Source organism: Cyprinodon tularosa, unplaced genomic scaffold, assembly GCF_016077235.1.
Source record: "Cyprinodon tularosa strain WSP-4 unplaced genomic scaffold, ASM1607723v1 ctg108, whole genome shotgun sequence".
Taxonomy (NCBI): Eukaryota; Metazoa; Chordata; class Actinopteri; order Cyprinodontiformes; family Cyprinodontidae; genus Cyprinodon; species Cyprinodon tularosa.
The window spans coordinates 301962-314644 of NW_024037871.1; the positions used below are offsets into that span (position 1 = coordinate 301962).

At 37.4% G+C, this 12683-nt stretch overlaps 1 protein-coding gene across 1 annotated transcript; it reads right to left on the reverse strand.

The window, feature by feature from the left end:
* Positions 1-278: 278 nt before the first annotated feature.
* LOC119787154 (sialic acid synthase-like) lies at positions 279-12424 on the reverse strand. Its single transcript, XM_038290805.1, has 6 exons — positions 12213-12424; positions 6708-6923; positions 6538-6637; positions 1819-1973; positions 1401-1667; positions 279-1283 (listed from the first exon to the last, which is right to left on the reverse strand). The coding sequence occupies exons 1-6, from the start codon at positions 12342-12344 to the stop codon at positions 1095-1097; spliced, it is 1059 nt and encodes a 352-aa protein (XP_038146733.1). The 5' UTR covers positions 12345-12424; the 3' UTR covers positions 279-1094.
* Between the last annotated feature and the right edge of the window lie 259 nt (positions 12425-12683).

Genomic DNA, 12683 nt, shown 5'->3' on the forward strand with positions numbered 1-12683 from the left:
ACATTTGTACCATACCTTTTAGTATGCAGTACCAAAGTGTATACCTCTGGTACTGATTATTATCAGTTTATAATCAAAGCGTCCAACATGCAATCAGTATAACTTATTGCTAGGTAAAATGGACAGAATATTTTATTAGATTCCTTTAGAGACATGTTTGAACCCAGTTACAAATGTTTCAGTATCACTTGTGTAATATCCTTCATCTGCAAAGGATGACAAAATGCTAATAGTAACAATTATCACACTTAGACTTGGATGACAGAAAAAAAGTGCATTTGCAGTAATAAGACAACATAAGTTAGTACCATAGAATAACTCATTTCAACAATTTGCACATTAGTTTTCATGCTTAAGTTAAACTAGTTGTATACATTTAAGCATTTCCACAAAACTTGCAGTTCTTCAATTTGTATCCCTTCATATTGTGTAAAAACAATGAAATTTTCTTACACCCTACACTGTGTACAGGTGTCCTCCTTTACATAATAACCACAAGTGCTTTAGAATAAGGAATCTGGACTCCAGCTCTTGTTTCATGAAGACGCTTTGTACAATACATTGGCTGAATGGCTGGTAGAGGTGACTCAAGAGTTTAAATACCAGGATAGTGACTCTAACTTAGAATTAACACTTGGACAGTGTGGCTGTTCTTCTAGCGACTTACAGTATAATCCAGTTACATCCAGCTATGTTCAGAAATGAATTAGCCCTGAGCTGACAGATGAAATGTTTAAAAAAGTTATGTTGTGTTATGTTCTCCTTAAGCATCCATTAGGAAAAGCTATTGTGCGTCTTCTGTAAGCACCAACCACAAAGTTTAAACCACCTTACCCTTAGCTTCAACAACATAGAATAGAATCTAGGAAGGAAATCCTTCAACAAACCCAAGATATAAACAGAACCAACTTCTTTTCCTATACTACTATTTTCAAATGACTGATTTTGTAGGTTAAATTTCACAAAGCTCCCCCACACACCAATAACATCACTTTTATAATCCTGTTTACCATGGACCCACTCCAAATGATCCTAGAAAAAGCCAAATTAGCGGCTTTAAAAAAAACGTATAATCAACCCATGGCGATCTTCTTCTAGTTCCCCACCATGTTTGGCAGGACGCTCGCATCCTCCTCTACATCCTGGGTCACAGTCTTCCCAACCAGCTTGAAGATCTCCCCAGCTGGGATTCCAATTGGCTCAGCCGCCTTAACCCCCAACATGTCCAGAGTTAGGACCGTTCCTTTGGGGATCTTCACCTTAGCCACCACAGACTTTCCCAGCTGGAGGCACAGGAATTAAGAGGAAAGTTTGTTATTGTCTGGAACTAATACACATCAGAATGTGTCTTTTAGGCAATGCCTTTCTGTTAATCCGACCAAGTAGAAAGCTAAACTGACCTTGCTGTGCAACACCTTCTCACCGGGCAACATCTGCTTGATTCTACTTCCCATGGCCTTCTCCACCAGACGTATGGAGCGAATCAGCTCAGCCAGTTCAGAGGGTTCAAGTGATGCCCCATGATCACTGCCTTTCCAAGTTTTATCCAGCGTTACATGTCGCTCAATCACCTTAGCTCCCAGAGCTGCAGCTGCCACTGAGATTGCGATTCCAGTCTCATGACCCGAATATCCAATGGGAATATCTGGAAACTCCTTCTGATATTCCTGCAGTCAAAAGGTTGATAGTGTATGTGGTTTAAAAACAACTTATGAAAGCACTTCCAGCTGTAGCTCTGTTTCTTTATCATTCCAATGGAGGACTGCCCTATATTGATATATTGATACGCTGAATAATCATGCACAATAAGCTATTTACCGTGATCACTCTGAGGTTGACATCTTCAGGGTCCAGAGGGTATGTGCTCGTGCACTGCAAGATGGTGAAGTTTTCATTGTGCTGCTTCACTGTCTTGTACACCTGACGGATTGTCTCCATTGACTGCATCCCAGTGGACACAACCATGGGACGGCCTGATAAGAGAAAAAAGAGGGAACATACCTAATTAGTATTTTCAGTACTATATACATAAAAACTAAAACAGAGAAAATGTGTCAATTTTAAATCAATGTAACTCCTCAAGGCTCTTTACTTTTCCTTTTCTGTCACGAGTTAAAGATGGTAAATATCTTGTACTTACATAGTGCCTTTTCAAGTCAGGGGACACTTAAGAACTTTACACTACATTTAGTCATTCATCCAAACACTCACAGTATCAAGCTACATTGTAGCCACAGCTGCCCATAACTCACTGACAGAAGTGTGGCTGCTGTGCAGAGGTCAACAGTGTTGGGCATGTTACTTTGAAAAAGTATTTAGTTATATTTACTAGTTACTTCTCCCAAAAAGAAACTGAGTTACTAACTGCGTTACTCCACCATAAAAGTAACTAGTTACTAGTAAAACTAACTATTGCCTTACTTTTATGTTTCTCACCTCCTAACCCTCACCACCTGGCCCCCACCTTCTCGCCATGTGTTTCAAAAGCCAGCTGAATAGAGTGGACGACAAAGACAAGAACCTGCAGAGTTTTGCATTTATTGCAACTCATCTATCTATCTATCTATCTATCTATCTATCTATCTATCTATCTATCTATCTATCTATCTATCTATCTATCTATCTATCTATCTATCTATCTATCTATCTATCTATCTATCTATCTATCTATCTATCTATCTATCTATCCATCCATCCATCCATCCATCCATCCATCCATCCATCCATCCATCCATCCATCCATCCATCCATCCATCCATCCATCCATCCATCCATCCATCCATCTAGATTTCTCCATATAGGCTAACATTTGATCCTTCACGCTCTCCGTAGTTCCCCTTCGTAGTGGTGCGAGCACAGGGCGGCTGTTGCGCATCTTTAGCGAGCATGCGCGTTTCCTGTCGCTTGCGCGGTGAATCGTGCCGCCTGCGCTGTGCAGAGATGCAGGGGAAACCGTATCTGATTGGGAAACGCAGCTCGACGTAACATCGGTATTTCCATCTGGAAAATGCTGTGTTGCTGCTGGAGTCATCCTCACTCTCCATCTCTCTGTGTGTGCTGTACGTTAACACCCGCCAGCGGAAACACCCACCTACCCAACTGACAGACGTAATCTCACTATACATCAGCCATTCTCATCCTCCCCTCTCTCATGACAAGGCGCGCACGAGTCCTATCATGAAAAAAAGGTTAATTGTGCGACCTGAGTAACGTGCAATAAAGGACTGTCGGCAATGGTAATTGCGTTATAGTTACAGTAAGAGTAATAATTTTGATTACTCATTACTAAAAAAAGGTAACAGCGTTAGAAACACGTTACTTTCAATGGCGTTACTCCCATCACTGCAGGTGACACATAGACCTCAGACCACCATCAGGGGACAATGCAGCTGAACTGTCTTTCTGCACCAGCAATGAAAGCTGGAGCTAGGTTTTAACCATTGCAGGGCATACTACTGCATCTGATGCCATAGTTGCTCCAGATGAACAGAGCACATTTTAATATTAGTCAAAGATAACATGAGCAAATAAAGAGATGAATATTTTCTAATGGAACAAAGCTTTCCCAACCAAACTTACCTAATGTAAAAAAAAAAGGAAGTCATCATCTGAATGACAACTGTTTGTGCACCACTAGCAGCAAAAACAGCAGTCAATAACAAGTGTCCAAGAGCTGAAGACTATTCTGGCAAAGAGCAGAATTTATGTTTCCATTAATTATTCAGGTCATGGAGCAGCAAAGCGGCGCAAGACCATCTCACTACCACCACAATCATTTACTGCCTATCTAAAGGTCTACTTCTGGAATGTTGACCCCTCACACCCCCACCATTGACTGTTCTCCCTTCTGCCCTCAGGGAAGAGGCTTTGCAGCGTTCGATGCAGGTCCAGCAGATGCTGCAACAGTTTCTTCCCCACCGTCAAGCTCGGACTGGTAATCTGAGATACTGCCCCAGCGGGCCGGTCCTTATTTCAGCGTGCGCCAGCCGGCCCTCCTTTAATCATACCGGCCCCAACACTTAATAGCAGATTAGCCTTCTGCAACTGCACACATCAAATGTCACTTGGGTCTGGTCGCAAACCCCTTTTGCTGGTATGCTTATGCACAGTCGGTCTGGAATTTCTAGGGACGCATGGCAGTTTCCTGCCAAAGAGCAAGTGGAAGCCTATTCGAGAACTCGCAAGAACTTTGGCGGACGATCATGAGAACTTCGCTTTGGTAGAGACCTTGGCATCTTTATATAATTTGTCTGAGGCATCGTACAAGTGGTTGTGCTTCCGAGCCTCCTTGATTAACCATTGTACATTGTAGTTAGTCCACGGTTTTTAAGAATGGTGCGCCCCTGCACCGAATCGAGAAGGACAATCACACAGACAGCCAGAAAGGCATACCAATGACCAATCAAAGCTGCTTTTGGTCTGTGCACTTCCTCTTGAGGTCTGCACGGTTTGCAACCGTCCGACATGTAGTCAGGAGGTGCGCATTGACGGTTGCAGAACCACTGCGCGGGGGCGTGGTACCGCACAGAGACAGATTTGACAGTTCCAGAGGCTATGTGTCAGAAGCATAAATAGGCCTTAACTCTGCAGCTGAAGCACCTACCTGTGACAGTAAATAACTAAAGGAGCTCAATAAGTAATACAATATCAACTACCTAAATGATACATGCAGTATATATAGCCCTTCCTTTTCATGCACATCCTTGTGATGGTTGGCATATGGTGTCATTTTATATTTCTTCAAACTGCAAAATCCTATTTCTAGAAAACTATAAAATCCTTACAACAAACTAAATTGTAATAAAACTAAAATGCTTTCTTTAAACCAAACTACAATGATCCTCTGATATTTGGCGAATTTATGTTAGAATAATTTACAAAAATATGTTGCGGCGCATGATGAGGTTTTGCATCTAAAGGCTAACGTTTCCCATCTTACGTGCATTATTGCCAGGTTGGGCTGTTTTCCAATCTGGCAGTTTAGGATGGCCATTTATGGGTAAAAAAAAGTTTTTCTTTAGATTTATGGCCTAATAGATCAATAGACTTTGTTTCAAATTGGGCCAGATTACATATATCCAGGCGGTTTAAGAACATTTTTGGGCTGGAAAAATTGAGTTATCCATAAGTGGGCTGGTAGATGGAAAAAGGCCAGGGCCGAAAATCGTTCCCAGACTGAGCCTGCCCACAACCATCAGACAGCTGAACTGTTGAAAAAAACTCTAAATCATGTCTTTCTAAATCTCTAAACTCTAAATCATGACTCTGCCTTACACTGATAACACCAAACCAAAACACTGCATATTTGCTGTCTCTGTTTACAAAATGACAATAAAAGTTGTCTAAGTTCATGCTCTATGCAATGGGATGCACAGCTCCCATAAATTTTAGTCCTTCTTTCTTGCATGAATTCACAAAATGTTCCTGAAAAGTTTTTAAGAATCAGGGCCGCTGTTTGTCCATTTAAAGTCCAAGGATTTGGATGACCTACAGGAATTCACTGGAATTCACGTGCAGTTGTTATTACCCTTAAGGCCCACGGACTTTGAGTCTGAGATAAACTGCACTACACCTTCATTCCAGCAGGTGACAGCAAAGACAACACTAAATTGCTTTTCCCTTTAGATCCACTGCTACGTAAATACCTGAGCAAAATAAGTTAAATGTATACATTAAAAGTTAAATGTATACATTTAACTTTTTGTATAAACCTCCATCTGGCATATACCTGCATGATTTATTTACAGTAACTATTAAGAGTGATATTGTTATTTTTTGTTTATCATAATAATTTGATAAACCTCATAGCTGTGGCAAAAATGGTTGACTGTTGTCAAAATGTAATTTATTAAAGTCAGTCAACTTGCACAAGGAATTAATACCTTGATCTTAATTAATCATAAGCAAATATGTATATGGATTTAGAGGATGTAGACAGTGTTGACCATGTGAGGACGTAAAATCAACAGCATAAAATCATGAATAAAACAGACCAGCCAAGAATTTTTCTATTTGTTTGACTTCTTTATTTATATGGTTAAATCTTTCTCAGGGTAGCTTAACTTTCGCTGGCAATTATTTTTTTCCCATAAAACCACAAAATCTATTTTCACTGTGTGCTTGTATGCTCATGGCTTTTTTGTCATCCATTGTTTCTCACTCCCAAATAAAACCCTTCAGCCTAATCAAGGCATTGTGCACCTTTCCCTTGTTTTACATTGGTCACTGCAGGACATTTAAACAAAATGTAGTAAATAAATACCCCAGTACTCTTAACATATACATATACTCAGATTGATTGGAATAAATACGCATTAACTGCATAGTGTGGTCATATTTCTCTGGATAAAATGTGATTAATATAATGAGGAAATGAGAACATTTATTAAACATCTTGTGTTGATTTGCTACAAATTCAAAAACCTTGTTTTTTCTATGTCATAACATCCTTTGATGGTTTGAACGTAATTTTATCGAAAAGTAACCGCTGTAGTGACCATAATCTCAACCTTTGCTTATTTAGTAATTCAATCTCACCTTTCTTGGCTGTCTTCTCAAGATATGGAAAGTTATCAGCATCTGCAGATGCTACTTTGATAAAAGGGACATTAATTTCATGGAGAAACTCCACAGCCATCTGAAACGTACAGATACAGGTTAAAGCTCTGATCAGATAAATCATGAGCTTTTAATCGAAAGTCTGTTACCTCGTCCATCCCTGAGGCAGTGAAGAAGATCCCCACTTCTGTTGCATATTTCTGCAGCTCCCTGTACTGCTCATGGCTGAACTCTAGGTGGCGCTTATGCTCACCATAAGTTTTCCCCCAGGAGTTCTTGGAGGTGTATGGACGCTCCAAGGCCTGCTTGTTAAACCTCACCTCCAACTCACTTTTCTGGAATTTGGCACAATCAGCACCACAGTCCTATAAAAGAGGAGGCAAAACATATAAAATATATGTCGGATTTGAGATTAAGATCAACACATGCATTAACATGTTAATATGTTGTTGTAGGCCTACTTGGAATAAATCTATAACTTTGCAGTTTTTCAAAATATTATGATACTTCAGCAAACAAGATGTTAAAGAAGCAGGTACACAAAATGATGAAAGAAACATCATTTGGAGCAAAATGAAAGAAAAGTGTAGCATAAAGCAATTTAATTCACAGTAGGACCTGTTCATTTCAAACAAACCATTTAAAAAGAAAAAAAGACTGGCATAGACTTAAAATTTTATCCTGTTATTTAGGATGAAAAGTGATTAAAAAATTAAAAATCTCAGGTACTTATTAGAGGTGTGCATTGGCACTGCCCTCACGATTCGATTCGATTACGATTCACCAGGTAACGATTCGGTTCAATTCGATTCTACGATGCATTGCGATGCATCAAAATCCCATTGACTTTGTAAAATCCGAAATGTGCCCAGATATCCGCTTTCCAAGCTTTTGGTGCGTTTTTAATTAGGCCTACCCGTCTATCGCGGTCATCTCCCTCCGCCTTAACCATCTTGATTGTTGTTGGTATGCCTCCAGAAGTAATTGAAACTTCACAACTTGTCCATTTGAGGCCAGAAAATAGGCAGTGACATGATGAGGCAGTGATTGATTATGGCACGTTGCCGCATCGATGCTGAATTCACAACAATGAATTCTGCTAAATTCGCCTAAATGTAAATAAACAATTTGGCTAAATTACTACAACACATTATAGAGTTCAAGTAGAGTGTTGAAGGAATTCCAAGTCATTGCATCAAATGCAATGATTCAGTTTCAAATCAATTTATATCTATAGCGCCAGTTCACAACACGTCATCTTTACAGTTCACCAGATCATACAGTCAAATTGATTCAAAGTTTTCAATCTAAGGAAAACCAGTTGATTGTATCAACTCATTGACTCGATATAGCATTTATTATTACTCTACGGGGTAAAAAGAAGTAAATAATGGCAAATAATTGGTTCTGAACAAGATAAAATATAGGTATAAATATATTGCTAACTAATGTATATTGCCTTATGAGTTCATTTCTTATTTTAAGTGTCCCACTTTTGCAATATAATTTTAATTTGAGAGATGTTGTCAAGTGAAATTATCTTGCTGGATGGACAGATCATTTAGGCTTAGAGACTTAGATAGACTTAGACAGATTTTATTTGGTCATTTTGGACACACAAGTGCATACAAAAAGAAATGTCATTAAGTACAGCTCGCTAGACTTGATAAAGGTAAGCAGCTTTGATAAAGGTAAGCAGCAGTGATAAAAACAATTTCAGTTGTTTTCAGTATCTTTCCCCTCAGATTTTGTGTTGTTTTTTTTTCTTCTTTTAGACCCCACTTACCGTGTTAACAATTAAACTATTTCACTGTCAATTTTTCGGGATTTGGAGAAATCATAATGGAGGATATTCTTTTTCTGGGTGGATCATCAAAATAAGTGGTTCTCCTAATTGTCATCATTCTGGTGATGTGTTTAAACAGGATGCGCACAGCAACTTTTAAACAGTGCATGTGCATTTTTTTAATGGAGAGGGCGGATTTTCTCCACTCTCCCTCCACAATATCTTTAATTATTGCATTTTTCACATGCTTACACTGCAAATACGATCTAGAAATAAGTAAAAATTTCTTAAATTAGGCGTATTTACCCTTAATTTGATTTGGTAAATAAGATGATTTTCCAATGAAATTAGTATTTTTTTGTCTTAAAATAAGATAACTAGATAATATGAACGTAAAATAAGACAACGCAATAGTTTTTTCCTTTTTTAAATGTAAATTGTCTTGTTCCATTAGCACAGTGTCTCACTTTGAGTAGGCTAATAATTCAAGTTCTTGAAACTTTAAACTTTTCAGTGCTCAAATATTCTGACTATTTAGCCCTACTGAAATTATTAAGGATATCTTTAAATGATAGTTTGTTAAATACTAATGTTTTTTGTTTTTTTTTAGATAAGCTTAATGTACAGTAATTGTGAGCCTAAATTAAGTGTTTGGCATTTTCAGCATTTAGTTTAATGTATTCAGCTCAAAGACTCAGTTTTGTGATTTTCAACGATTTTAAGAGAAATTATATAAATATTTGGTCTAATTTTTTTATTCTTGTCATACATAGGCTACTAAGGCTCTAAATGACTTTTTAGACTTTACCTGACCTGCGGCAAAATGGGGTTCTTATAATCTCTTATATATAAATCTGCTAACCTTAATCCTGTCCAGACTGATTTGAAGGGCTCCTGAGTTTTTTTTTTCTCTTCATTCTGTATAGTTATGGTTTTATTCAATTATCTGAGCTTTGCAGACAGCAAAGCTCTAAAAACCTCAGGAATAAATCAAAATGATCATTATCTGTATCCATGTAAAAAAAATAAATAATCACATTTGAGATTTGAAGCTATATACAGTATTCATATTATTTAGATTTTTGAGTTTCCACACATATTTGGAAGCATGAAAAAGACAAGAACCAAGGTTTTATATTCTTAATTAAATTTTGATAGGGTTAAAGAAGGCCGTGTATTTCAGCAGGCAAAGGTTACACAAAAAAACTTGACTGCACCTGATTTAACTGCATGTTAATATTTTATCTTGATTTTCTGCTACATCCTTGTTCCGTCTGTGGGGTTTAATTGCATAATGCACCCTGGAGTTCAGCCACTCATGCATTGTTTTATTTGCAATCAACATAGGATCTGTTAATAGTTTCAAGTGTTCACTTGGAGGCGTCAGATTTCCTCCCTCTGCAATGTTTTCTGCGTTTTCTTGATCAGGCCATACTCGTGCTCAGAGGGGTGGCCAGACAATTTTTATAAGGGTAGCCAGGCAATAACCCGAAACTTGATAGACACCAGAACCTCAGGGTCAATCTGCAATAGGAAAATTAATGAGCACAACATCCATATTCTGTAAATGAAGACAAACTATACTTTCCTACAACCTTTGCTGGCAAATAGATGCATAAATATTTAAACATCTGTGCTTTCTAGATAAAAGCTATAGTGGATACAATTGTTTAAGGTTTGAGTTCTGGGGCAAACATCTCTTCCGTTGCCATTACTTACCTACTTTTATCAGTAATCATTCTGCATAAAATTGATATTTACAAGTACGGATATCAACATAAATTGATTATTTAATACATCTTATTTAAATAGTTATTTATGAATAATTTTACTGAAGACTCTTAGATGACCCGCAGACACATAATTTACCCCATAAAACAGAAAATCTACTTTTGAAAAGAGCTTGAATTCTGTACTTATTATCTTATATGTTAGCATATTTATGCGCATAATTAACCACAGTGTTTTTGTTGTCAAGTAATTGTTAATATATGAAAAATTTAAATGTTTTGAACATTCCCCTTCAGAGTATTACTGCTGCCACTATCTGTATTAAAGGGAAAAAATAGTAGGGGTGGCCAATGATTGGCTAAGCCAGCGGTCCCCAACCACATGGGTCATTTGTTACCAGGCCGCACAGAAAAAAAAAAAAAAAAAAAAAAAAAAAATATATATATATATATATATATATATATATATATATATATATATATGTATATATATATATATATATATATATATATATATATATATATATATATATATATATATATATATATATATGTAATTTATCGACGATCAGAGTCTGAGTGATGTTTTATTTTGAAAAATATAAAAAATTGCGGCATTCTCTCCCAAGTACATCAGTCGGTGCATCTGTGCCTCTTGACACAGGTTATAATTCAGTTCAAGACTCATCCTATCTATAACATCCTATCTTTGTGAAGCGGGATTTCCTAGCTTTGTTTTCTGACCAAAACAAAGCTACGGAGCAGACTGGACATCAGGAGCACACTTCGTCTGTCATTTTCTCCGATTACGCCTAGATGGGACCGGCTTGTTGTTTTATTTTTATGCTGTTTGTATTTGATTTTATGCCAGTCGTATCATTTTACTTGATCGTATCTCCCCCCCGCCGGCCGGTCCGTGAAAATATTGTCAGACATATAGCGGTCCGTGGTGCAAAAAAGGTTGGGGACCGCTGGGCTAAGCCACCCCCTGCCACCCATCTAGCTTCACCCCTGCTGCTGCTTACCCTGAACTCTGGGAACGCTGACTTCAAGTTAGCTGATTGATTATCACTTGTCTGAAATCGAAAATCCTGAAAGTCTCAAAGCTGGATTAATAAATGCTCTATGCTAAGAATAGGTTAATCCCACTTTCTGAAGCAGATTACTGGTGACAAAAAAATTTAAAAAACCCTGTCCAGACTGATTTGAAGGGCTGAGTTTTTTTTTTTTATTATTGTTATTATTATTGTCCTCTTCATTCTTAAGGTTTTATTTAATTATCTTAGCTTGGCAGACAGCAAAGCTCTAAAAAACTCACAAAAGAAATGATCATTATCTGTATCCATGTAGACAAAAATCACATTTGAGATTTGAAGCTATATATCCATATTATTTGGATTGTTGACTTTCCAGACATATTTGGAAGCCTGAAAAAGACAAGAACCAAGGTTTTATATTCTTAATTAAATTTTAATAGGGCTAAAGAAGGCCGTGTATTTCAGTAGGCAAAGGTTACACATAAAATCTGCAGATAATTTGACCGTACCTGATTTAACTGCATGTTAATATTTTATCTTGATTACCTGCTAGGCTACATCCTTGTTCCGTCTGTGGGGTTACGTCGAAAATACGCACGCATACACGCACATTATTTTCTTGTCAAACAGATGGTGTTGAGGATAAAACTTTAATTTTCTATTAAATCTCACTCATGCATTGTTTTAGTTGCAATCAACATAACCTACAGGCGCTTACCCTGCAACCTGGGTACACTGACTTCAAGTTAGATGATTGATCATTACAAAATCCCTAATGTCTCAAAGCGGAATAAATAAATGCTCTATGCTCAGATATAGGTTAATCTCTTTCTGAAGCAGATCATTGGTGATTGAAAAACAGAAATTAAGAACATTTTGTTGCCTTTTGAAGTTTGAATTTAAATATTTTTCTCATCTTCTGAAATCATGTATCCTTTTTTGTCATCAGCATATATTTTCTTCAAGTTTTCACAAATTCTCACTTTAATCCAAAAACTTTAAAGCAAAAATATTAATGCATTAAAAGGCAATGTATATAACAATAAAATACAGTTATTATTAATACAGGATTCCGTATATGAAATTATTATTAAACCTGACCTTTGCCATTTTAATCATTTTCTTGGCTATCTCGATGTCTCCCTGGTGGTTCTGTCCAATCTCAGCTATGATGAAGCATGGATGGTTCCCTCCGATCATCCGGCCGGGGCACAGCTCAAACTCCACAGGCATCCTGGTGGCAGAGGAGGAAATAAATGCTGCTGATGGATGTTAAAACAAACGGTGTGCTGGTCAAGATCTCAAAGGAAGAACGGTGTAACTGAAATAAAGGATATATCAAAAGAAATCTCCAGCTCCGCCTTTATCTGACGTGTCCCCGCTTCTCTTCGGACCATTTTCTGCCATCTGTGTGCTGATATATGCAATATGACACGTATTAAAGTATATGTCAACTTGTGCGAAATTCTACTGTTTTACTCTCTGTTTCCTTTGACTTTAGCAGCTATTTATTCTCTAGTAACTTTTAGTCTGTATTTTTATGTTGCGCATACAAATTCATATTTCTGCTGC

What these genes read in the sequence shown, in the direction of transcription:
- LOC119787154 (XM_038290805.1), bottom strand. Translation starts at nt 12,344, where the DNA reads ATGCCTGTGGAGTTTGAGCTGTGCCCCGGCCGGATGATCGGAGGGAAC. An exon ending in CTGCCTCAGGGATGGACGAG is followed by an intron (nt 6,638 to 6,707) that starts GTAACAGACTTT and finishes TGTACGTTTCAG; the next exon opens with ATGGCTGTGGAGTTTCTCCA. An exon ending in TGAGAAGACAGCCAAGAAAG is followed by an intron (nt 1,974 to 6,537) that starts GTGAGATTGAAT and finishes TTCTCTTATCAG; the next exon opens with GCCGTCCCATGGTTGTGTCC.